At 35.9% G+C, this 24538-nt stretch overlaps 1 protein-coding gene across 5 annotated transcripts in view; it reads left to right on the forward strand.

Annotated features, from left to right (window-relative positions):
- CNTLN (centlein) overlaps positions 1-6428 on the forward strand; it is a 299553-nt gene extending 293125 nt beyond the window's left edge. For 2 of the 5 annotated variants that reach the window (XM_076008761.1, XM_076008762.1), the window contains exon 26: positions 2735-5117. In XM_076008761.1, the coding sequence (XP_075864876.1) occupies positions 2735-2836 (102 nt within the window). In that variant the 3' untranslated portion in view covers positions 2837-5117. Of the gene's footprint in view, positions 1-2734 lie in introns of all 5 variants that reach the window. The other 3 variants (XM_076008763.1, XM_076008764.1, XM_076008765.1) reach the window with 2 other exon arrangements.
- Positions 6429-24538: the final 18110 nt, after the last annotated feature.

Consider the following 24538-nt stretch of genomic DNA (forward strand, 5'->3'; position numbering starts at 1 on the left):
TAACCTATAAGTTATAAACGGCAAATAGAGTGAACCCTGGGTTGAGAGGGGAAAAAAAATTATCAGTTAGTTTATTTAAAAGGAAAATATAAAAATTTAATTAAAATAAATTTTTAAAATCACAAACTAATATTACTCTTCTGAACTATTTGTAGACAAAAATATAAGGCAGTAGATGTACACATACTGTATATCTTTATTTAGCGGTTGACTGCTTTTTGAAACCTATAATGTGTGAGCCTCTATACAGAGTTTAAAGGAAGCTTACAGTCCAATAAAAAAAGGATTGACAAACAGTTGTGTTTAACTTTGGGGCTTTTAGCTTTATTGGGAACCAGAGGAAGAGAATAAAAGGAGTTGTTGGCAATAAATTAGTAAATACGCTTGTTCCATATTAGGGGCTTCTGGAAGAGAAATTCTTTGAGATAGATTTTTTTAAATGCAGTGTCCAAGTACATGATATGTTGAAAATTGTTCAGGTAACAAGATAATAAGAGTAGATTTAGATTAAACTTGAAATGAAATTTGCAGATGATTAATGTTAGTACATTATGACCTGGTGAAAGGTCTGTGACTTTACTACATAGAAAATTATATAACCAGCATGTGTCCCAAAGTGTGTTACAGGGACCACTAGTTCAACATGATAAATAGACCATGGATAAATGAGTTTAGAAAAGGATATTAGATTGGTCTCTTGGAGAAACACAGTGCCTGGTTCCATCTTAAAAACTCTTAAGAGGCCTGAAATAAAGAAACATTTATAAAGTTTGATTTTGTTTTCCATTTTTTTAAATCAAAGAATCATTCTTTCAGAAAAGTTTTAGGAAATGAACTTTTAAATACTCACTTCTGCTTTTGCTCTATGAGTAAGAAATTATTCCTGTCTTATCTTCCTTTTTGATAGAATTGCATATGGTACTGAGTGACATAATTTAAATAAAAGAAGTTGCCTAATAGTTTCATCAGTTTTATTGTGTAATTCTTTAAAACCAAGTGTTAATGCCCTGAAGATTTAAATTATCTTATTTGTAAAACTGGCAGTTTTGCCAAATGTAACTTTTTTTCCACATCTAAGAAGAGCAATTTATTAAAATAGGAATTTGTTATTAGTATCATTATCTTTCAGAATAGAATTGAACATATCCATTTTGCTTGATTCTAAGATGCACTTTTCCTGCTTTTTCACATTTCTGAAATTGGAATGCACATATAGTATATGTGTCTTTAATGTGGTAGATTCTCCTCCCCCGCAAAAATACTATTTTTACGTCATTGTGTATATCTTACATTCAGCTGTATTTTAAAACTTAAGAAAGGTGCCATTTGGGTATCTTGCACTTTCTTTACCACTTTCTTCAGTGGTAAGTTTCAAGTCGGAAAAATTGTGTGAAGCTCCTGTGTTTCTGGGGAACAGAATCAGGCTCAGACTGTCTTAAGGAGAAGGCAGATTGCTACAAGGATAAGAAGGGACTTAAACTGAAAGCTATTTAGGACTGAGGCAGTTCTCTGAAGCAGCTTCAGTCTGTATTTCTCCTTCACGGCCTGTGTGGTCTGTTTATTCCTGTCTGCTCTGTAGTTTTACTGCCACAGCCAATCTTTTCTCTTTTCACCAAATTCAGGAAGTAACCATGCTGATTGGTTTAATGAATTATATATAGGGTTGATTTATATAATATTATATATAATACCTTAGGTGGGCACAGCTGAGCACCCACACAGAGGCCATCAGGCTGTGTTTGCCAGGTGCTGAGAGTGACGCTGTCAGTGGTCATCCCAGCACAAAAAAGGGCCTGATGCTGCTTCCCTACAAGGAAGGGGGTGTGTGATGAGCATTCTCATTAATATACTCAGGGAATCAAAAGTAGTCTTTTCTTGATTGATCTAAAGGACAAGTCCAAGAAATGACTTAATGAACTTCCTAATTATAACAGTCCCCGTATGTGAGACTAGATAGCTGGGAACAAGGATAAAAGGAAGTTGGTAAGGCCATGGAAAATAATTGGGGCAAAAACATTTCAGATTTTCTTGTACTTATAGCCTGTAACTGTCTTGCATGAGTTGGAGTTCTACAGGCAACCCAGGGAAGCGCAGAGGGAACAATAAAACTTTACCAGAAAAGTTATATAAATTATGAAATTTTAAAATGTGCTCTACATTTCATAAACTCAGCAGTTTGCAACATGTGTATTACACTTTGATATGCCAAACAACTTTTCTATAACAACTTAATCACCAGCTATACTTTTGCCATTTTTTTCCTCTGAAGTTTTTACCCCACAGCTCTTGAGATGGTCGGCTCTAACACAGACAAGTGTATTGATAGTTCTTTCTCATTCTTTTATGAGTGATGAACATACAGTACTACTTCTGTGGGCCTGTGTGCCCCAGAGATGACTGTAACCTGCTATTGATCAGCTGATTGAAGATAAATGGCTTAGCTGCTTGTATTGCAGATTACATCATTAACATGGTCAGTAAACCATGAATTGTTCAATAAGGCGTTTATCTTTTTTCATTTTACTTCTGCTCTTTTATCATTTTTATTAGAAAAGACAAAATTACCCGCACTAACCAGCAAGATCGGTAGAAAAGGGATCCAGTAGGGTACCATTATGGGTGCAAAGTTGCAGATAGCTAAGTTCTAATGGTTTAATGATATTTAGAATATGTTTTTGAACTGAAGAAAATATCAAATTTTAATAATCTTTTTTTGTATGTGTTTTTCTTACAGCTTCCTTTTGCCTCATTTTTACTAGAAGCAGTACTGGAGAAAATAAATGAAAGAAAGAAACTAGTTGAAGGATATTTCACAATTATGAAAGAAATTAGATGATATTAAAATGGAGAGCTTTATCTCAAATGTGAAAACTTTTTCTGTGGTATGACTGGAAAATATGCATTGCAATCCTGACACAGTAACTGTTCCAACTATCAGTAGTCAGGTTCAATACCAAAATAAGAAGTCTCTGAAACTAATTAATTGCTGAACAAATGAAACTAATTAAGTGGGTAGCCATTTAAAAGGAAATAGCGTAGCATTTGATTGTTGAATACAAATATTGCAACGGATCAATACTAACTTAAAAATAATTTTCCTTCCAGTGAATTAAAAGAAACTGGAAAAAGCTTGGCACACACAAATTGGTCTGATAATAAAAAGCAAAAATTGTAAACTAAGGCCTTGATGTTTTAAGTGTCATAAAGAAACTCAACGTTTTACATAAAACTACTATAAATAGCCATAAATGATCCAGTGAGCGACACATTTGTATTATAAGCAAATATAAAATAAAGCATCGTAACTTAAGGATGAGCATTTAATGAAATAAATTGTGATCCAGTTATATCTGTTCTCTTTGATATACTGGATTTTATAGGAGATACTGTGTTTTTCTAGAACTATTTGGCAAAAATAAATAATTTTCTTGCTATCTCTTTTAAATTCACAGTACTGTACTTTGTGTGGTCATATAAATTAGCAAGGGACCACAAACCCAGTGTATAAAATTAGGCTAGACCTAACAAAACTCCTACTGTGGTCAACTAATTAAAGTTCCACTCTTAACAATGATGCCATCCTTACTTAGATTCCTGAACATTCCCACCTCATTTTACCTCTTCACTATGTTCCTTCCACACCCTTTTTAGTTCCTCTGATTCTGCAAACTTGTGCCTGCCTCCCACATTTGCCCTTGGTATTCTCTCTTTCTGGAATACTCTGTGCTCAACTTTACTCATGGCTGCCTCTTTCTTATCATTCAGGTTTACCTTTCCCTTTCCCTCAGAGACACATTCTCTGACCATCTTATTTAATTTCCTTATAGCACAAAATCATCTGTTCACTTACTTACTTTCCTGTCTGTTTTCTCCTTGTCCCCTTTAGAACGTAGGCAGGGGGTGGCAGAATAGAGCCCACAGGCCAAATCTGTCCTGCCACCTGTTTTGTATGACCCACAAGCTAAAGATGGTTTTTACATTATTAAATGATTTTAGAAAAATCAAAAGGATAATAATATTTTGTTGCATGCGACGTAAAATCTAAATTTTGGTATCCATCAATAAAGTTTTATTGGAACACAGTAATGCTCATTCATTTATGCATTGTTTATGACTGCTTTCACATTACAGTAGTGGAGTTGAGTTTTGCTGCAGAGACTGTTGTGCTCTTATCACTTTGTACTGCTTCTTGGCACATTACAGATCACAATGGAAAACTTACAACTTGAAGGCATTTCAACTGCCACAAATACAGCCTTACTGTAAGTTTTTTAAATACCAGTGCAACTCACAGCATAACAAGAAAAGAAGAGACAAATGGCCCTCATGTGTCACACATTTAAGGCATAATGAAGTGTGAATTATTTTGTTATTGAATTAAATGGCAAAGTATTGTGTTTATTATGTAACAACACGATACCTATACTAAAACAATGCAATATACATCAACATTACCAGACTAAGCACTCATCACAATATTCCCAATTCACAGGAAAGCAACATAAGGGGAAAAAAAAATCACAAAATTTAAAACACAGTGTCTCATCACAGCAGAAATTTGTTACAAAGATAAAAATGAGACTGCAGAGTATTACCTTGATACCCAAACTAAACAAGGACAAAAAAGAAAGTGTGGCAGGTTGAAAATGGCCCCTCAAGATGTTCACCTCCTCATCCCTGAAACTTGTGAATTTATTACTTTATATGGCAAAAGGGAATCTGCAAATGTGATTAAGTCAAGGATCTTGAGTGGGAAGATGATCTTGGATTATTCACGTGGACCTGATGTAACTGCAAGCGTTTTTATGAGAGAGAGTCAGAGAATGATATTACCCCAGAAGAAAAGGGACAGAGAAATTCAAAGATGCTACTGGCTTTAGATATGGAAGAAGAGGGCCATGAGCCAAAGAATGCACGTGGCCCTGAGACTGGAAAAGACAGGGAACATCCTCCCCTAAAGCCTCTGGAAAGAACCAGCCCTGTTGACACCTTGACTTTAACCCAGTTAATCTGATTTTGGACTTCCAGAACTACATAAGAATAAATTTTACCAGTTTTAAGCCACTAAGTTTGTGGTAATTTGTGACTGCAATGATAGAAAACAAATACAATTTGCTAAAATTCTGTTTAGAATTTTTATTTCTGTGTTCATGAGGGATATTGATCAGGAGATACACGATCAAGGCTAGTTCAGTATTCCAAAATCAATCAGTGTAGGCCAATGCATTAGCAGGCTAAAGGAAAAAAATCACATGATTATAAAACTTGATGTAGAAAAAGGATTTGACAAAATTCAGCACTCATTCATTTAAAAAACCTGAGAAAACAAGGAATAGAGAGGAACTTTCTGAATTTGATAAGAACATCTTTAAAAAGCCTACAACTAACACTATACTTAATGATGAAAACGGAACACTTCCCCCTAAGATCAGGAACAAAGCAAGGATGTCAACTCTTACCACTCTTATTCAACTTAATGGGGAAAATTCTAGCCACCACAGTAAAGCAAGAAAAGGAAATAAAAGGCGTATAGGTAGGAAGAAGTAAAGCTATCTCTTAAATAAACAAACAAAATAGAATTAATGATTTCAGCAAAGTCTCAAGATACAAAATCAACATAAAATAATTATTTTTCTAAACACTAGTAAACTACTAATATGTGGAAACCAAAATTAAAACTACAGTTTACACTTTCTCAAAAAAAGAAATACTTTGGTGTAAAATCTGACAAAAACATGTATAGCAGTTGTATATTAAAAGCTACAAAGCACTGATGAATGAAATCAAAGAAGATCTAAATAAATGAGACATACTGAAAGCATGGATTGGGATATTCAACACAGGGAAGATGTTAGTTATCTCCAAGTTGATAGACAGATTTAACACAATTCCCATCAACATAGCAGTAAGATATTTTGAAGATAGGACAAGATTCCTCTAATACATATATATATATATAAAGGAAGAGGAACTAGAATAGCTTTAAAAAATATAAAGAAGAATAAAGTAGGAAAAATCACTCTGATTTCAAGATGTATTATATAGCTACCCTAATCAGAAGTATCTGATATTGGCAAAGGGATAGAGACATACAGCAATGGAACATAATAGAAAACCAAGGAATACCACCATGCAAATATGCCCAGCTGATTTTAAACATAGGTTCAAAAGCAATTCAATAGAGGCAGAGTAGGTTTTTTAACAAATTGTGGCAAAGCAGTCAGGCATTCCCTGGTTTGAAAAAGAAGAAAAATCTTGATCTAAACCTCACATATTAAGACACAAATTGTCAGCCAGGCGCAGTGGCTCATGCCTGTAATCCTAGCACTCTAGGAGGCCAAGGCAGGCAGATCCTTTGAGCTCAGGAGTTCGAGACCAGCCTGAGCAAGAGCGAGACCCTGTCTCTACTGAAAAAATAGAAATTAACTGAACAACTAAAGTGTATAAATATATATATATACACATACACATATATTAGCCAGGCATGGTGGTGCATGCCTATAGTCCCAGCTACTCGGGAGGCTGAGGCAGAAGGATCACTTGAGCCCAGGAGTTTGAGGTTGCTGTGAGAAAGGTTGACGCCATGGCACCCTAGCCCAGGCAACACAGTGAGACTTTGTCTCAAAAAAAGGACACAAATTGTCTCAAAATATAAAGATTTTTTAAGATTCTAAAATAACATGAGAGAAAATCTTCAGGACCTAAGACTCGGTGAAGAATTTCTACACATGACACCAAAAGCATGATGCATAAAGAAAAATTGGTAAATTTGACTTCATCAAAATTTAAACCTTTCACTCTGGGAATAGATAAGCCAGCAAACTGGGATTGCAACAGTATTTGCAAACCACATGTCTGACAAAGGACTCGTATCTAAAATAAAGAATTCTCAAAACTCAACAGTAACGCAACAACAATAAAACAATCCTCTGGGAGTAACATTTATGTCCTGGGAGATTATGAAATAAGTAGAGAGACCATGGCTACCATAAGCAAAGTTTGTCATGATTGTATGTCTTTCCGAATTAGGGACAGGAAGGAGTAAACCTCACTCAACACTGGGCCTTACTCTCCTATTGAAAGCTTTGCCTATATTAATTACTCCTCAAAATTATGCAGGATTCTGTCCAGTAGCACACATGATCCTTGGATTTAGGAGGTCCAAAGTGAAAATTACTGTAAGAAATGTATAACCACAATGAGAAAGCCTTTCTGAGTGCTCTCAAATAACTGTAAAACCAAACAGAAAGGGTGAGTACCAGAAAACATTTTGAGAGAGTCTTTATTGGCCTATGTTCAGACGGGTTCATTAGATATGTGGGCAGAAGAGTTGCTATTTTTAATTCCTATATTCCCGTGCGTATAGCTGCCTTTGGTGTTAACACAAAATTTATATGAGTGTTTTAATATAACAGAATAAAATCTTTTTTCTTGCCTATGACACGAACGATTTCATCAAATAGATGATTTTTTTTAAAAGCCTCTTGGCTTCCCTTTTAATTCCTAAATACACAATGACATATTTGATTTAAATTTTTTTCCTCCTCACTAGAGAATGGTAGGCCCTACAAAGAATTTTTTCCCACAGTCCAATCCTCAGTTTCTTTCTTCTTCAACAGCGAATACCGTCCACAAAACCTCAAATCTTGAATCAGCTACTTACAACACTCTGCCACATTCAATTTTTATTCCTCCTAGGAGATTATCATTGAGAATAATTAAAAAGAAGGTGGTGCCCTCCTGCCTTCTGTACTTGTGTACTTTATGATAGAGAAAATGTCACTCCGTCAAGGCTGACCCTAGCATGGGGGACTCAGAGTCACAGTAGAGGGGAATCTGGGACTTCCCTTGGCTTGTGCCCACCCCACCCTCAGAAACTGGAAAAATATACCTCTGACCTATCAGAACCTACTTAAAGCACTCTTGGCATATATTAGGAATAGATTTTATAAAGACAGAACAAAAACAAAAGCTATAAAATAAGTTTTCCTTTCCCTACTATGTCTTATCTCAAGTCACTACTATTCAACCTGAGGTGGTAAAAAAATATTCCTGTCATTTTGATGTTTCTCTGGTTTAGGACCTAGTTCCTTGGAATTTAATCTCCATTGAGTGTTCCCTGTGCTAGAACAGCTGGATGGATTGTATGTCCCCTATCTTAGAACATCTGTCAACATTGTTTGTTTTAGTAGATAATCCTCTCTCTTCTTCCTTGGTGCACCAATTCTGACACTCTCCATTAATTCAGTGATGGAAGCAACCCAGAAAAAGAAAAGCATAGCTTTTCCAGATTTTCTTTTTCTTTATTTTAATGCAATACCCTTTACCCAGATTCCCCAAATAATCACTTCTTAGGTGATGCAGTACATTGTCAAAACCAGGAAGCTGGTTTATTAAAATATTGGTACAATATTTTAACTCAAATATAGACCATGTATGGATTCCACAAGATTCACTTTTTTTTTCACTTTTTTTGGAGTATAGTTCACTTTTTCATTAACTTTTTTTTTGGAGTATAGTTTTATGACATGACACATGTAGATTATGTGACCATCATCACAATCAGGAGGCAGAACTGTTCCATCAACACTAAGACTGTCACTCACATTACCCCTTAGTACTCACACCTTCCCTTTAACGCTAACCCCTATCAACCGCCGATCTTTTCTCCATCACTATGATTTTTGTCACTTTGTTAATGTTATATAAATGGAATTATGGAGTGTATATTCTTTTGGCATTAGCTCTTTTCATATAGCATAAACCCCTTGTGTTGTGTCAATCAATAGCCTATTTATCTTATTGCTGAGAAGTATCTCATATGGAGATACCACAGTTGGTTTATTCATTTACCTGTCAAAGGACACGTGCAATTACACATCCAAGCTTGATGGTCTTGGACTGGGAAGGACTATGATTGGTAAATTGGTGACAAGGAAATCTAAAGAAGAGATATATAAATAGGCCTCTCTGAATGAACGAATGGGGTGAAGTTATTTGTGTCCCATGTAATGCTCACCAAAGAGTGACTTCAACAGAGGAGGATTTTTCATAACCAAGTGGACAGGATAAATGTCAGTGTCTTTTCCCAGCCATCCCTGCCATTGCTCAGTGGGCTCATGAGCGAAGTGGCCCTGGTGGCAGGGAGGATGGTTATGCATGAGTTCAGCAACATGGGTTTCACTCACCAAGGCCGACCTGGCTACAACTACCACTGAGTGCCTGATCTGTCAACAACAGAGATCAATACTGAGCCCATGATATGACACCATTCCCTGGGTAAACCAGCCCCCTGGTAGCTGATTGATTACATTAGATCACTTCCATCATGGAAGGGGCAGGTTTGTTCTTACTAGATTAGACACTTACTCTGGATACGGATTTGCCTTCCCTGTACATAGTGCTCCTGCCAAAACCACCATCTTTGGACCTATGGAATGCCTTACCCACCACCACAACATTGCACACAGCATTGCTTGTGAGCAAGGAACTCACATCACAGCAACTAAAGTGTGGGAATGGGCCTATGCTCATAAAATTCATGCTCCTCACCATCCTAAGGCATCTGACTTGATAGAATAGTGGGATAGCCTTTTGAAGACTCAGTTACAGCGCCAGCTAGGTAGCAAAACCTTGCAGGGTTGGGGCAAGGTTCTCCAGAAGGCTGTATATGCTCTGTCTCCCATAGCCAGGATTCATGGGTCCTGGAATCAAGGAGTGGAAATGAGAGAGGCACCACTCATTATTATGCCCAGTAACTCATTAGCAAAATTTTTCCAGCCTATTCCTGTTACCTTGGTTCCAAAGGGAGGAATCCTTCCACTAGAAGACACAATAATGATTCCATTGAACTGAAAGTTAAAAGTTGTTACCTGGCCGCTTTAGACACCTCATGCTTCCAAATCAACAGGCAAAGAAGGGAGTTATGGTATTGGCTGGGGTGATTGACCTGGACTACCAACGGGAAATTGGACTGCTCCACAATGGAGGTAAGGAAGAGTCTGTCAGGAGATCCCTGTGGGCAGCAATCTCCAACCCTTTTGGCACCAGGAACTGTTTTCATGGAAGACAGTTTTTCCACAGACCAGGGAGGGAGGGATGATGTTGGGTTGATTTGAGCACATTACATTTATTGTGCACTTTATTTCTACTATTATTACACTGTAACATATAATGAAATAATTATACAACTCACCATAGGCTGGGGACCCCTGCCTTAGGGCATATGTTAGTATCACCACACTTTGTGATTACAGTCAATGGAAAACTACAACTCAATTCACTCAGGCCTACTAATGGCACAGACCCTTCAGGATTGAAGGTTTAGGTCACTCCATTAGATAAAGAACTACAACCAGCTGACATGCTTGCTGGGCGCAAAGGGAATAGGGGATAGGTAGTAGAAGAAAGTAGTTATTAATATAAATACCAGCTGCGACCACATGAACAGTTACATAAATCAGGACTGTAATTATCATGAGTATTTCCTCCTAGTTTTGTTATGGACATGTTTGCCTATGCATGTTAAGTTGACAAGGGGTGGACTCAATGGTTAACTTTGTGTGTCAACTTGGCCGTTCTGCTCAAATTTATGGTCAAACATTCTGCATGTTTCTGTGGGCATGTTTTTGGATGAGATCAGCATTTAAATCAGTGGACTTTGAATAAAGAAGATTGTCCTCCATAATATGGGGTAGGCCTCATCCAATCAACTGAATAGGACAAAAACCCTGACCTCCCCCAAGCAAGAGAGAATCTGTCAGCAGACGGCCTTTGTACTTAACTAGCAACATCAGCTCTTCGTGGTTCTCTAGCCACCAGCCCACTCTGCAGGTTTTGGGCTTGCTAGCCTCTATAATGCTGAGCCATTTCCTTAAAATAAATATCTTTCTGTCTAAATCTATATAGCCTACTGGTTCTGTTTCTCTGGAGAGCCCTAATACACCAGGTTTGGGCTATTACATATTAAGTTACTATGATGATTCCTGTTCAGGTTTGTATGAATGTAAATTTTAATTTCTCTAGAATAAATATGCATGTGTATGATTGTCAGGTCTCACAGTAAGTGTGTATTTGTAAGAAACTGCAAAAACACTTTCTAGAGTGATTATACCACTTTATGTACTGCCAACCACGTCTGAGAGAGGAAGTTGGTCTGCATCCTCTCCAGGACTTGCTATTGTTGGTATTTTTAGTTTTAGCCATTAGAATAGGTGTGTAGTAGTGATATTTCCCTTTTTAAGTTCTATTCAGGCTCCATCATTTTCAACTTGACCACATTTAAGTCATCATTTTTGTTTTTCTATCACCAAAACCTGATTTTGTGGTCTTTTTAGAAAGCAGAGGCTGATAGGGACAGGATGGTTGGGATTGGATGGGGCACATAACTCTTCATATCTGTTACCTGAAAGAAGACTTCCCAGCAATCACCATGGGTCTACAAGGAACTGCTAAAAACAGGTATGTGCATTATCTATTGCTGTATAACAAATTACTCTAAAACCTAGTGGTTTCAAACAACAACATTTATTTGGGCCAGTTTCTCTGTGTCAAGAATCTGGGTCTAATGACCATCCGTGTCTCACAAGGCTCTGGTCATCTCAAGGCTTGACTCAGAAGGATCCCCTTCCTAGCCCACAGTCCTATAGTTGTTGGCAGGGATCGGTTCTTCACAGTGCGGTTCTTCTCAGTTGGATTGAGGGCTTCCTTGCTAGCTATTGGCTGGAGTCTGCTCTCTGCTCTTTGCCACATGACTCTCTTCAATGTGGCAACTTGCTTCACCTTTACACACACACACAGAGAGAGAGAGAAACAGAGAGAGAGAGACATACACGGGAAGGAGGTTCCATAAGAGTGTTAATAACGGGAGGAAGTCATTAGAAGCCATTTTAGGACCTGCCTACACAGCAGGTGTTTAGATTTGACACTCTGAATGGGAAGCTGCTGGAGAATTTGGCTTGAAGCTGTCTTTGCAAGGTAGGTATACATTCTACTTAGAATGAATATTTACTTGTAGTGGTTTAGAGGAGGAAAACAGATGGAGCTTATGGATTGCAAAATTGCAACTACCTCTTGGTACCACAATAGGATATAAATAAAAGAATCCTCCCCACCTAGAGTAGGGTCTGTCACATAAGGTACTCAACAGCTGAACTTAAGGATGTATTTAATCTCATCTCCAGACTTGAGATCAAGAGATTAGGACAGCACAATTATTCTTCCAAAGAAAATGAAATAAAGCCAGCTTTAGAAACCCAAAAATTTAAAAGGCCAAGTAAATCCATTCTACATTCCTTTGTCAGATTTGAACTGTGGAAATGAAACTACCCTTAAAAATTAATAAAAAGGGGTGCAAGGCGAGAACTATGGTAAGGGCCTAGCTAAAAATAATGATGATAATTAGCCACTGTCCCCATTTGCTTCTCTATAATTGTCACTCCAGAGCCACAGAGCTGGTAGTCATAAAGATTCTTAACTTCTCCCCATAGCTGGTGTTCATAAAGATTCTTAACTTTCTCCATAGATAACATCACCTTTTTGAAACCTAAAGGTAGTTTTTAAGATATCTCCCAGGCCCTGCATTCTACTGGATTGGTTGACCCATGCAGATCAGCAGCCCATACAAAGCAACTGACTCAACTGGTATTGTGAGTCCAGGGACTGAAACAATGCAGAGGAGATGATCTCTACACCTCTATAATTTTGCCCCAATGAACAAAACTAATTGCCTTATCCCTTGTCTGCCAAACTACCCTTAAAAACTCTGTCTCCCCAATTCTCCCATAGGTGGATTTGAGAAACTTTCTCCTGTCTCCCCTCTTAGCACTGTGTGGAATTATTAAACTCCTTCTCCATTGCAACCCCAACTGTTTCAGAACATTGGCTCTTCTCTGTGCAGTGGGCAAATGAAGCTGGGTGGCTTCAGAAACAGCGTTGACAGCAGGAAGCAGGCAGTCTAAAGTGTTAGAGTTTCAAGGCCAAAGTAGAGCAAGCCCTGGGCTCCTCAGAGTTACCATACCATAACAATGGCCTTGGGAGACCTTTTAACAAATTAAACTAGAAGTTAAGGAATACTTATCAAAATGTGTATTTGCACAGAATATTCATAGTCCTAGAAGAAAACACCAGAATCTGAAAATATTAGTTACCTCTAGAGAAAGGACTTGGGTTCTGTGCTGAGAGACAGGCAAGCCTTTTATATAATAGTATATCCTTTTCTATTGTTTAAATATGTCCCCATGGATATGTATTTCTCTTCTAATTTAAATGCAATCTTAACTCTTCTAAACCATCCCTGAGGCAAAGCTAAATAGAATGGAAATGATAAATTATCTAGGAAGTAATAAAAATGAGAATATTTTTTATCAAAAAAACCTATGAGACACAGCTAAAGCTGTATTCAAAAGAGAATGAATCGCTCCAAAAGTGTTTATTTTTAAAGTGGACTGTAAACAAACTAAATATGCACCTTAAGAAAGAGAAAAAAGTCAAACCTAAAGAGAGTAAATAGGAATAAAGAATTCATAAAATTAAAATTAAAGAGAAAATCAACTAAAAATGAGATAAAGCAAAGGTGATGCTGATAATTTAATTAATTAACTCTGATAAGACTAACTAGGGATAAAATAGAAAAATGAAAATATGCAATATTAGAATTAGAAAAGATATGAAAGACATTTAAAAAATTGTAAAAGAGGATGATAAGTATATGTAAATTTTAAGGAAATATATGATTTTCTAGAAAAATATATGTAACCCAGGTTCACTTGAGAAGTGGTAGAAAGGCAAATAAACCTTTACACATAACAGAAATTAGAAACATGGCTAAAGATCTGTCATTTAGAAAGGCATCAGGACCAGATGATTTTATCATTGGCATCTATCTAGCCTCAAAGAACAGATATTTCCTTTTCTTATACCTAATCACAGAAAACGATTAAGGGATTCCACAAGTCATAGTATGAAGTGAGGATAGGCTAAATAATGAAATCAGATAAAAATAGCTGAAAAAGAACTACAAGTCAATATCATTTACTAATATATATTCTAAGTAAAAATAGAAATTCTTATTTATTCCAATAACAACATACTTGGCCAAGTAGACTTTATTCCAAGTACTATAATGATTGGGAAATAAATCAATATATCAATGTAATTGATTACATCAACAAAATAAAGAAGGAAAGTATTTGATGTAGCATATGATAAAATTTAACAGCTTGTATATAATAAAGTGTACCATAATCAGCAGTGACAAATTGATAAGAAAAGTAGGAACCAAAAGAGTCCAAATGGCATATAAAATGATATTGAATCTCAAGTAGAAATAAAGAATAATATTTACCTCTCAGAGTGCAAAAAAAATCAGTACTGGTAAGAGTATGTGGACATGAGCACTCTCACATGTTGCTAGAAAGGATGTGAATTGTTAACTTTTTGCAAGGCAATTTAAAGTGTCTGTAAAAATTCACCAGAAACCGCCCTTGTGGGAATCTACCCTATAAACGTGCAGTAAATAGACATAAATAAAAACAAATACTGTGCACAGACAAAAAAGAGTAAATAATCTCATTGTCCTTTGGTAGATAAATGGTTGAGTAAATTGTGCAACATACTTATCTATGGTTGACTCAAATAGAATGCATTGAATCTACATATATTTTATCTGGTAGAACGACCATTTATATATACATACATATATATATACACATACACATATGTATGTTATATGAGATATAAATCACACCAAATAAAATAAACCCTTTCAAAGCACGCAATTGACCAGTTTTTAGTATATTCACAAGGTTGTGGAACCATCACCATTATCCACTTCCAGAGTATTTTCATCACCCCAAAAGAAACCTTGTACACATTAACAGTCAAAAATGCTAGAAAACTAATACTTTCAAGACCAACTCTTTATCAGTGACTGTCAGAAGTTGATCTATAAATGCTCCAACTCCCCTTAAACCTTGGCAACCTCCAATGCATGTATTAATGCAGTCTCTCAGGGTTTCCGTTCAGGATTTAGCACTAGTTATCTACAATGCCACCTTGTACAGTAATACTCACTTTATTGGCTGTCTCCTTTTCTCTGTCTTTTCTTTGCCTCTCCCAGTGCTTTTTTCCAGAATATTCTTCCCAATAACTCCTTGCATTCAAATCTTTGTCTTGAGTTCTTCTTCTGCAAGAATTCAGCTAAGACACTGGATTTCAAAAATTGCCCTAAGATATCCAGTTTTCCCAGCACCATTTATTAAAGAGACTGTCCTTTTCCTGATGTGTACTCTTGGGACCTTTGTTGAAAATCAGTTGGCTATAAATGCATGGATTTATTTCTGGATTCTCTATTCTATTCCATCAGTCTGTGTGTCTGTTTTTATGCCAGTACCATGATGTTTAGGTTACTATAGTTTTGTAGTATATTTATAAGTCAGGTAATGTGATGCCTCTAGCTTTTTTCTTTTGCTAGGACTGTTTCACTGTCAGGGTCTTTTGTATTTCCATGTGAATTTTAATATATTTTTTAAATTTCTGTGAGTCATGTCATTAATATGTTGATAGGGATTGCATTGACTTATTTAGTTCTATATAATTTTTAATTTCCGTTGAGACTTTCTGTCTGACTCAGGTGTTATTTAAAAGTGTGTTTTATAATTTTCACATGTTTGGAGATTTTCCCATTGCCTTTGACATTGATAACTTGTTAAACTCCACTATGAGCACAGTTCTGTATGATTCCAATTCTTTTAAGTTTGTTGAGGTTTCCTTTATGGCCAAGGATATGGTCAATTTCAGTGAATGTTCAGTGTGCACTTCATAATGTTGTAGATCTGTTGCTGATTTCTTTCTCTAGAGGTTACATCAGTTGCTAAGAAATGGTTATTGAAGTTCTCAAGGAGAACTGTGGATTTGTCATTTTAGCTCTATCAGTTTTTCCTTCCTGGGCTTCACATCTCTGTTGTTTGGTCCACACACATTTAGGATTATTTGCCTTCCTGGTGGAGTGATTTTTTTTTTGTTGTAATGTAATGTACCTTTTTTTCTCTACTCATCCTGTTTACTCTGAAGTTTACTTAATCAAATGGAAATAAATATAGTCACTCCTGATATTTTTTTATTAATATCTGCATGGTATATATATTCTCACCCTTGTCTTTTCAACCTATGCATGTCATTGAATTTAAAGTACATTTCTTATAATTAGCATATAATTGCTGTGTGTGTGTATGTGTGTTTATCCATTCTGCCTATCTCTGTCTTTTTATTAGTGTATTCAGACCATTTACATTTAACGTAATTATTGACATATTAGTGCTTACATGTACCATTTTAATATTTGCTTTCTGGTTGCTTCCTTTATTTCTCATACCTTCATACTCTTCTCTTGCCTTCCTGTGAGTTACTTAAATACTTTTTGGGATTCCATCTCAGTTTATTAATCATTTTTGTGATTATCTCCTTGTGTAGTTATTTTAGTGGTTGTTCTGAATATGTATATTATGTGTCTGCATGTGTATGTGTGTGTATATGTGAGCACGTGTGTGACTTGTCACAGTCTACTAGTATCAAAATTTTATACTTTTGAGTGAAATGAGGAAACCTCATTTAGGTGCCTTTACTGTCCTCACTTTAAAATATTGTGTTGAGTATGAGATTGTATTCTAATTTATGAGGGTTTTTTTTTTATTGTTTTACTTATTAAATATGTTGTTTAAAACTCATTAAGAAAAGGAAAGTCTTGTATTAACCCATATTTTTGCTGTTTCTTTTCACTTTATGACACTTCTTTCTTTTGTCACTTTCTTTCTGTTCAAAGAACATGCCTTAGCCAGTCTTTAAGGGAAGGTCTGCAAGAAAATCTTTTTTGCTTTTCTTTTGCCTGAGAATGTGTTTTATTTTATTTTCATTCCCAAGGGGTAGTATTGCCAGGTATAAAGCCATGGTTCAAAGTTCTTTTATTTCAGCTCTGAAAATGTTGTCACTTTATTCTGACCTCCATTGTTTCAGATGAAAAATCCACTGTCATTGAAATAGGTGTTCCTTTGCTGTTAGGGCATTACTTCCCTCTGCTGCTTTCAACATTTTTGCCTTTAGTTTTCAGAAGTTTAATTATGATGTGTCTTGGCATAGATTTCTTTGCATTTCTCTTGTTCAGGATTCATGCTGCTGATTACATCTGTAGGTTTATGTGTATTAACAAATTTGGGGAGTTTTTAGCAATTTTTTCTTCAAATATTTTGAGCATCATTCTCTTTCTCCTTTTTTTCTGGACTGAACAATATGAGTATCACGTGCTTTGTTATCATCCCATAGGCTCCAAAATCTCTGTTTAATATTTTAGCCTATTTTTTTCTCTATTGTTCAGATTATGTGGATTTTATCTGCCCTGAAGTACACTGATTCTATTTTCTGTCATCTCCACTCTACTACTGAGCCCATCCAGTGAGGTTTTTATTCCTGTTACATTTTTTGGTTCTATATTGTACATTTATAAAAATGTAACTTTTTATAACTTCTATTAATACATCCTTACTGAGATTTTCTATTTTTTCATTTGTTTCTACAGAATTTGTATTTGATTGTTAAGAGATTTGGAGGATGTTTTTTAACCAAGGAAAGCCCTACTCCATCCTGACATAGTATTGCCTTGGGGGGTGGGGGGAGTCAGATGCATAAAATTAACTCTTCTTCTCATTTTAATTTTAAATCAATATGATCCTCACACAGGGAAAAAGAATTCCAATAGTGTTTTAAAATATAATTATATATCTTTCCTGAGTTTATTGTTTAAAATTTAACTTCTTACTAGTCTTAGTATATATTAAATTTTAAAATACATGTAAGACAAGAGTTCAATGCTTCAGAATGCTAACTTAGAACTTTAATTCAAATATAGATTGACCTGTGGCAAATATATGGCATGCAGGGAAATCTGCCAGGACTCTCCTGAGGGCTCAGTGCTTTTTTTACACTTTCTTTGCAAGGTATATGGTACCAGATCATGCACTTCATCACTGATGAAAAATAAAATTATGTGTTTATTGGATTTGTGTGACCTTTTCCTCCAACAATCTCAGGGCACTAAACTTTTAGCACATCTACTCCGTAAGTAATTTTAACATGCAGAGAGGATGAGAAGGTCAAACAATTACTAGAAGTCTGCTAGCCAATGTCAGCAGAATGCATTAGGTGTCAGTAGAGTTTCTATTTCAGATATTAACAAACAGGACAAAAAGCTACGGTGTAGCTGGAGTGAAACAAGAGACACGCCGGGGGATGTGCTAAATAACCTTCAGGAATTGGACAGTGAAACTAGCCTTCTCAGAGTATAGGAGAAGCAATAGGAGATGCCTCACAGAGAACCTGCACCTGCATTTACTTTATATGTGTGAATTCAGCCCTTTATAAACATAGAAAACTCTATTTTCCATTTACTCCATTGATTACTGTTTGCCTCCTTTCATTGAACCAATTTTCCAGAATTTTATCAAGTATTTCCTTTGTCTGATCTTCCATAATAGCCACCTCTACAGTTTTGGGTACTGGAAGTTGGTTCAGTTCAGAAAACAGAGCCACTGCAAGTGTTACAGGAGCAAAGGGATTTAATATAGGAATTAGGGCTTGCATGTAAATGGAGGAGCTATTTAGCTGATGGAGCGGGTTCTGGACAGCCACAGGCATAGGATCAGAGAACTAGCCCCCTAATGACTTCACCTGGAGAACTGGAGCAGGGAGGGAGGCTGTTCTGGCTACTGTGTGCTCCTGAGAATAATGGCTTAGCAAACCCTGAACCACAGGGAAGGGCATGCAGAGACATGATTACCACTTTGGAGGTAAGAGTGGTTACTGCTTAGATGACCCAAGTCAATTGCACAATGAAGACGGATCTCTATTGAAAAGGGGCCTATTTATTTTGACTGATAATTGGGGTGCAGGCTAAAATCATAAATTCAGTCCAGTACATTGCTCTGTTAAAAACAAAATATCAGTGATGTATTTTTAATTTTTCCTGAAATAATTTCCATCAGACTTTAGGTGTGTGTTTGCAACAAATAAAACATAACCCTAATGTTAATGGTCAGGGCAGCCCCCCTGCCTTAATGCCTTGGTGATGGAGGCCGGACAATGGCAATGTTTTCAGTGATCTTTTGTCTCTTCATAAAGAAATTAATTGAAGCTGCCTCTTCTTCTGTTTCTAAAATGTAATTCGGATCCGAAGCATAAAAAAATCCATGCGATGTTATTTGCATTAGAATTGAAAACTGGCTTGTAATACAAGTTTGTAAAATGAATAAATGAGCATTTGAACTGTTTATCTGCAAATAATCTAACTGAGAAGGCACGAGATAGTTGTCAAAGTGAAGTAAAAAAATGAAGCTCTGATTAAAGATTCTACAAGTTGTTTGGGACTTGATTCCCAAATCTTCAGCTTCAGAAAAGAGGCTTCTTTTTGTTTAGAAAAGCCAGAGAGAGAGACAGACAGACAGACAGACAGACAGACACAGGGAGCAAGGGAGGAGAGAGAGAGGGACATAAAGAATGGTAGGGGAAGTGGCTGTGTTCACAGAGAAAGCTGCAAAGATGCTAATAGAACAATCTTAGCAGGTAGTGAGCCAAGAGAACAACCTTATGATTGGGTTCTGTAAAAAGCTGAACAGAAATGTGACTTAGCTGGTTTTAGAAATGAAGACTAGCAAGAGACTTGCTCAATTGCATAATCCCCTCCACCACCAATTCACTCTTGAATATGTCTGTGTGGTTAATACTTGTTTAATGTAATAGCCTAGCTTTTAACCAATTTTTATAGAGAAACCTATTCCTTGAACAAAACCAAATCAGCATCTTACTGTTGTATTTCATATTTAGGAGCACCCTTTTCTCCTACATGTTGTGGAGCTCTGCTATCACCAGGTGGCAATTCTCAACTTTGCAGGTGAGAGAGGAAAAGGAAACTCTGTTCCTTTCAGGCACCAAACAGCATTGCAATTGTGACTATCTTGGACATTACAAGCCTTAACTGCCAGGACAAAACGTATTTCAGAGTTTGGGCTACTTCAACAAGTCCTGAGAAATTAATTAATTACTGACAGTTTCTTCCTGAGCTGCTCTCAAAAATTGCGAATGTTGGTTCATTTATAGCTAAAGCATTTCAAAGGTTTCATTTTTCCCTTTAAAACTGTCAATAATATTGGGAACCCTGACTATAACTCTGTCCATATTATTTTTATAATATTGGGCTGTAGAATCACGACTTGTTAGCTGCAAAAGGTTTTAACAACCATTTGTCTACAAGACACCAACCCACCCCACAATTCAGTGTATTTTCTGCTGCACTTTGCTATGACAGTCAGTTTCCAGTCTCCTGTCTCCTATGACATAGAAGAGGAATATCTATCTCTCAGGGATTTTGCAAAGATTAAGGAGGTAATACATGAAAATGGCTAGTACAGTGCCTACCACATAGTAGATGCCATTTAAATGTCAGTTGCCTTCCCTCCATCCATGCAATTTAGGTGATAGTAATAGCTGCCGATTGTTGAGCTATGTACCAGGCATTGTACTAACTGGTTTTATTCCTAAAACAGCCCTATAAGAAAAATGAGGCTCAGATACCAGCTTGCCCAAGATCTCACAGCAAATATGAGGCTGAGCTGGAAATTCAACCTCAGGACTTACCAACCCTTTGCCAGTATGCCATCCTGACCTGGATTCTTCAAACCAAATATGAAACCCCATCAGACCTCATGCAGCCTTTGAATCACTTGGGAGGTTGGACTCCTATGGGAGAAAGATTCTTGTGGTGTTACCGCATTTAGGTTTTGAAACTACAGTGCAACATTGCTAAGCCCTAAGGCTTGAGACAAACTCTGAGAAGCAGCCTTGCCCGGCACACAACCGAAAGTCGGCCGCCTTTCTCCTAAGGCACAAAGATATTCAGGCTGTCAAGCCTGACAAAAAAACTGAGAAAAAAGAAATTTAAAAAACACTTTTATTCCAAGTCTTAATGCACAAACTTGTGTCCAACTTACCCTTGTCCACTTTGATTTTCCTTAAATCTGTGTGGTGCCCACTGACAAAATTTTCTTGATTCCTGTCCACTTCTCCAAGTACCATTAATTTCTGGTCCCATCTTCCAGGGTCTTACCACTTCTAAACAGACCCTTTCTTCTAAATTGATACCTGTTTTTTGGAAGCTCAGTTTCCAAAGTCATCGAGTAAAAGGTACAAAGGCACCCCTGGATGTGTGGATGAATGAGAAGCCTTTACAGTGCATATGCCTAGAAACTGTTAAATGACCCAAATCTTGGAACCCCAAGAACACCTGTGTGACCAATCTAGAAACTTCAATACCTGGATACTGGCTCATCCATAAAACTTTATAACCATAATATTGGTCCTGGGACTTGAAGAGGGATTTTAGGTCACTTCTGATGGACTTCTACATATGTATTTCTTTAAGGTACCTTACTAAGTGAAAACCAATTTAAATATAATTCTACCTTGATTTTTCACCATGGAAAAATGAATTTTAACATTATTTTATGGATTATTTGCTTTTTGTATAACAATAGAACTATATGAACTTTTGCCTCATATGATCATGTTTTGGTTTAATATCTCTGAGATTTCTAGAACTTTTACACTTATATCTGAGGAATCTGGTATCTTTTTAATCTCCTAAGAGGGACTCCATAAAGAAGGTTGGGCCTATAACAGTTAGCGGGATCAATTAAAGCTTGCATTAAGAAGCCCTGATCAATTGACCATATTCCTCCATTACAGGGCTGACCCCTGTGGATCTGTAGAAACTTCTTTGGCCAAAGAACATTAAGAGCAGTTTCCACTAATAAATCCTCTGCTTCTCCTCTTGGAAATATCTCTTCACTCTTATGTCAAGTGTATGAAATGTTTCCTAAAATGGGAAAAGTTCAAGAAGTGGTTATTTGTGAATGAATTTTCTAATAATGAACTTTCTGTATATACCAGTTAATAGTAACTTGATATTTAATCAGAGTTTTCCAGAGAAACAGAACCAATAGTATGTATGTGTATGTGTGTGTGTATATAAAATATATAATATATATATTTTATATATATGTATATGTACACACAAACACACACACATATAGGATTGGCTCCTGGAATTATGGAAGCTGAGAAGTCTCAAAATCTGTAGTCAATAATCTAGAAATCTAGAGACCCAGGACAGTGGATGGTGTAGTGCCAATCTAAAAGCCAATGTTTCACTTTGAGTCCAGAGGCAGAAGACGTGTCCCAGCTCAAGGTAATCAGCAGTAGGAATCGCTTCTTACTCAACCTTTTTGTTCTATTTAGGTCCTCAACCAAATGAATGAGGCAATATACACATCACGGAGGGCAGTCTGCTTTACTCAGTCTACTTATTCAAATGTTAATCTCACCCAGAAACAGCCTCACAGACATATTCAGAACAATGCTTGACCAAATGTCTAGGTACCTGATGGCGCATTTAAGTTGACACATGAAATTAACCACTACAATATCCTATCACTGATAACATTTTATTCAGCTTAAACTTTCATTCTTAGCTTCTATTAAGGCTCTTAAGAACTTGGCTGTTTGTTATAAGTTTTAAATCCTGCTCTTTGTTGATTATTATCCAGTAGCTCTAACAAAAACTCTTTATGGGTGCTTTAGGCATGTTTTTCAGTATAAAACGTTGGCTAGTATAATACATATATTTCCAGGTTTAGATTCTAGACATTTACAAAAAAAGAGAAAAGTAGCCTTGGGATCTGGGACACAGCTAATTACCATCCACTAGGCCTTGTTGCTGCTAGGAGCTGGCCTAGATATTTTCCTCTTAAACAATAACAATTTCACAGAATATCAAAGTCAGATAAGTTCACTCTGTGACCATGATGGATCAAAACAGAACAAGACCTCTCTCTAATCATGTTTGAACTAGACTATAACATACACATTCTTGGACATTGTACTTACTTGTTTCATTCCTAAAACAACCCTCTAAGAAAAATGAGGCTCAAATACTCACTTGTCCAAAATCCTATATCCAAAAAATAACCAAAGCCATAAAAATGACCAAAACATTCCCCTATCCTGGATAATATGAATGACTGTTATATAAACTTTAAAGGTTAAATGATAAAAAGAATTATTCAGTCATTTTTAGTGCATTACAGTACTATTGAGAACAGATAAACAGTAAACATCTCCTAAAAGAAAGGAAAAGGTATTAAATTATCTTTTTTATGGCATTGGAAAGTATCTTTACATAATAATCTTTGTTTTTATAGCTATGAGATAGTAAAAAAAAGGTTTTAATTTCAAAATAAAAGAGGAATTTTGGCATGATTCAGAGTTTTAGTTTACCATATTCGATTATTAGTTTACCATGTAGAAATACTATTAGCATGATATGTTGATTTGTTCAAGACTAGTGTTTTTTCTCATAATTCATACTTCCCTACATTGGGTTTATGAGTTAAATGAAATACCACTGTTTCCATAATTGTTTGAAATTAAAAATTATTTATGTATATATAATGTATTCAACTAATTACAAAAGGATAATAAATGTCCTTTAAAAGATTTAACTTTATGAAAATTTATAATGCTCTAAAAAATGTAATGTTAGCTAAATTATAATTTCCAGATCCTTTGCTAAATTTAAGATCATAGAAAAATTATTAGATTCATTACAAAATGATCATTGAATGCCTAAATAGTTTATAATAAATTTTTAAAAGATACAAAACACTGATTATGAAACATAATTTTAGCCTTATTTCTTAAGATAACAATAGATTAACAAAATATATAGATGTCTTTGGATAATTACATATATATATAATTTCCCCCCTCAAAATGGTAAAAATGATATAAAAATAAGTGCTCATAGAGCAATAAATAAAATAAATGTTTATCAAATATTTTCCAAACTTTAAATTAATTATTGTGAGAGACTTTGTCAATCAGACTTGTATAAAACCTGATAAATTATAAAGCATTTATCTCTTTGCATAAATAACATAAGTTAAATCTGCTAATATAAACATCTTTCAGTTATTGAATACTTTTAGGTTTAAAGGAGCATCTCATGCTTAAGCACAGAGACTGATGCAATAACTATGTACCAAAAGATTTTTCAGAATTCTAGATTTATAAACATTTTCCGTTTTGTTCATAAAAGGTCTGTACATACTCTAGGAATACTGACTAACAGGAATCTTAGAAACCTATTGTTTCTTTCAGCCTTTCATTGGCTCTAATAGCCAAGTCATATATACTTTCTCTAAGAGCTACAATAGCAATGGCAAAACACATCAAATATTCAATTCATTTAGTTCTAGAGTCTCCACTAAACTTAATGATTCCCATGCTTCACAAACTTTTCTACTGATAAAAATGCCTACAATTCTTCAGCTAGTCACCTAACCTTTTATGAAATGCTGTTGCTTTTCCCTTTGCATATCACTGTCCCTTGCTGTGACACTCCAAATTCAGCCATGATCCATCCTTTGCCTGAAGAAGA

Source organism: Microcebus murinus, chromosome 12 (genome assembly GCF_040939455.1).
Source record: "Microcebus murinus isolate Inina chromosome 12, M.murinus_Inina_mat1.0, whole genome shotgun sequence".
NCBI classification, from domain to species: Eukaryota; Metazoa; Chordata; class Mammalia; order Primates; family Cheirogaleidae; genus Microcebus; species Microcebus murinus.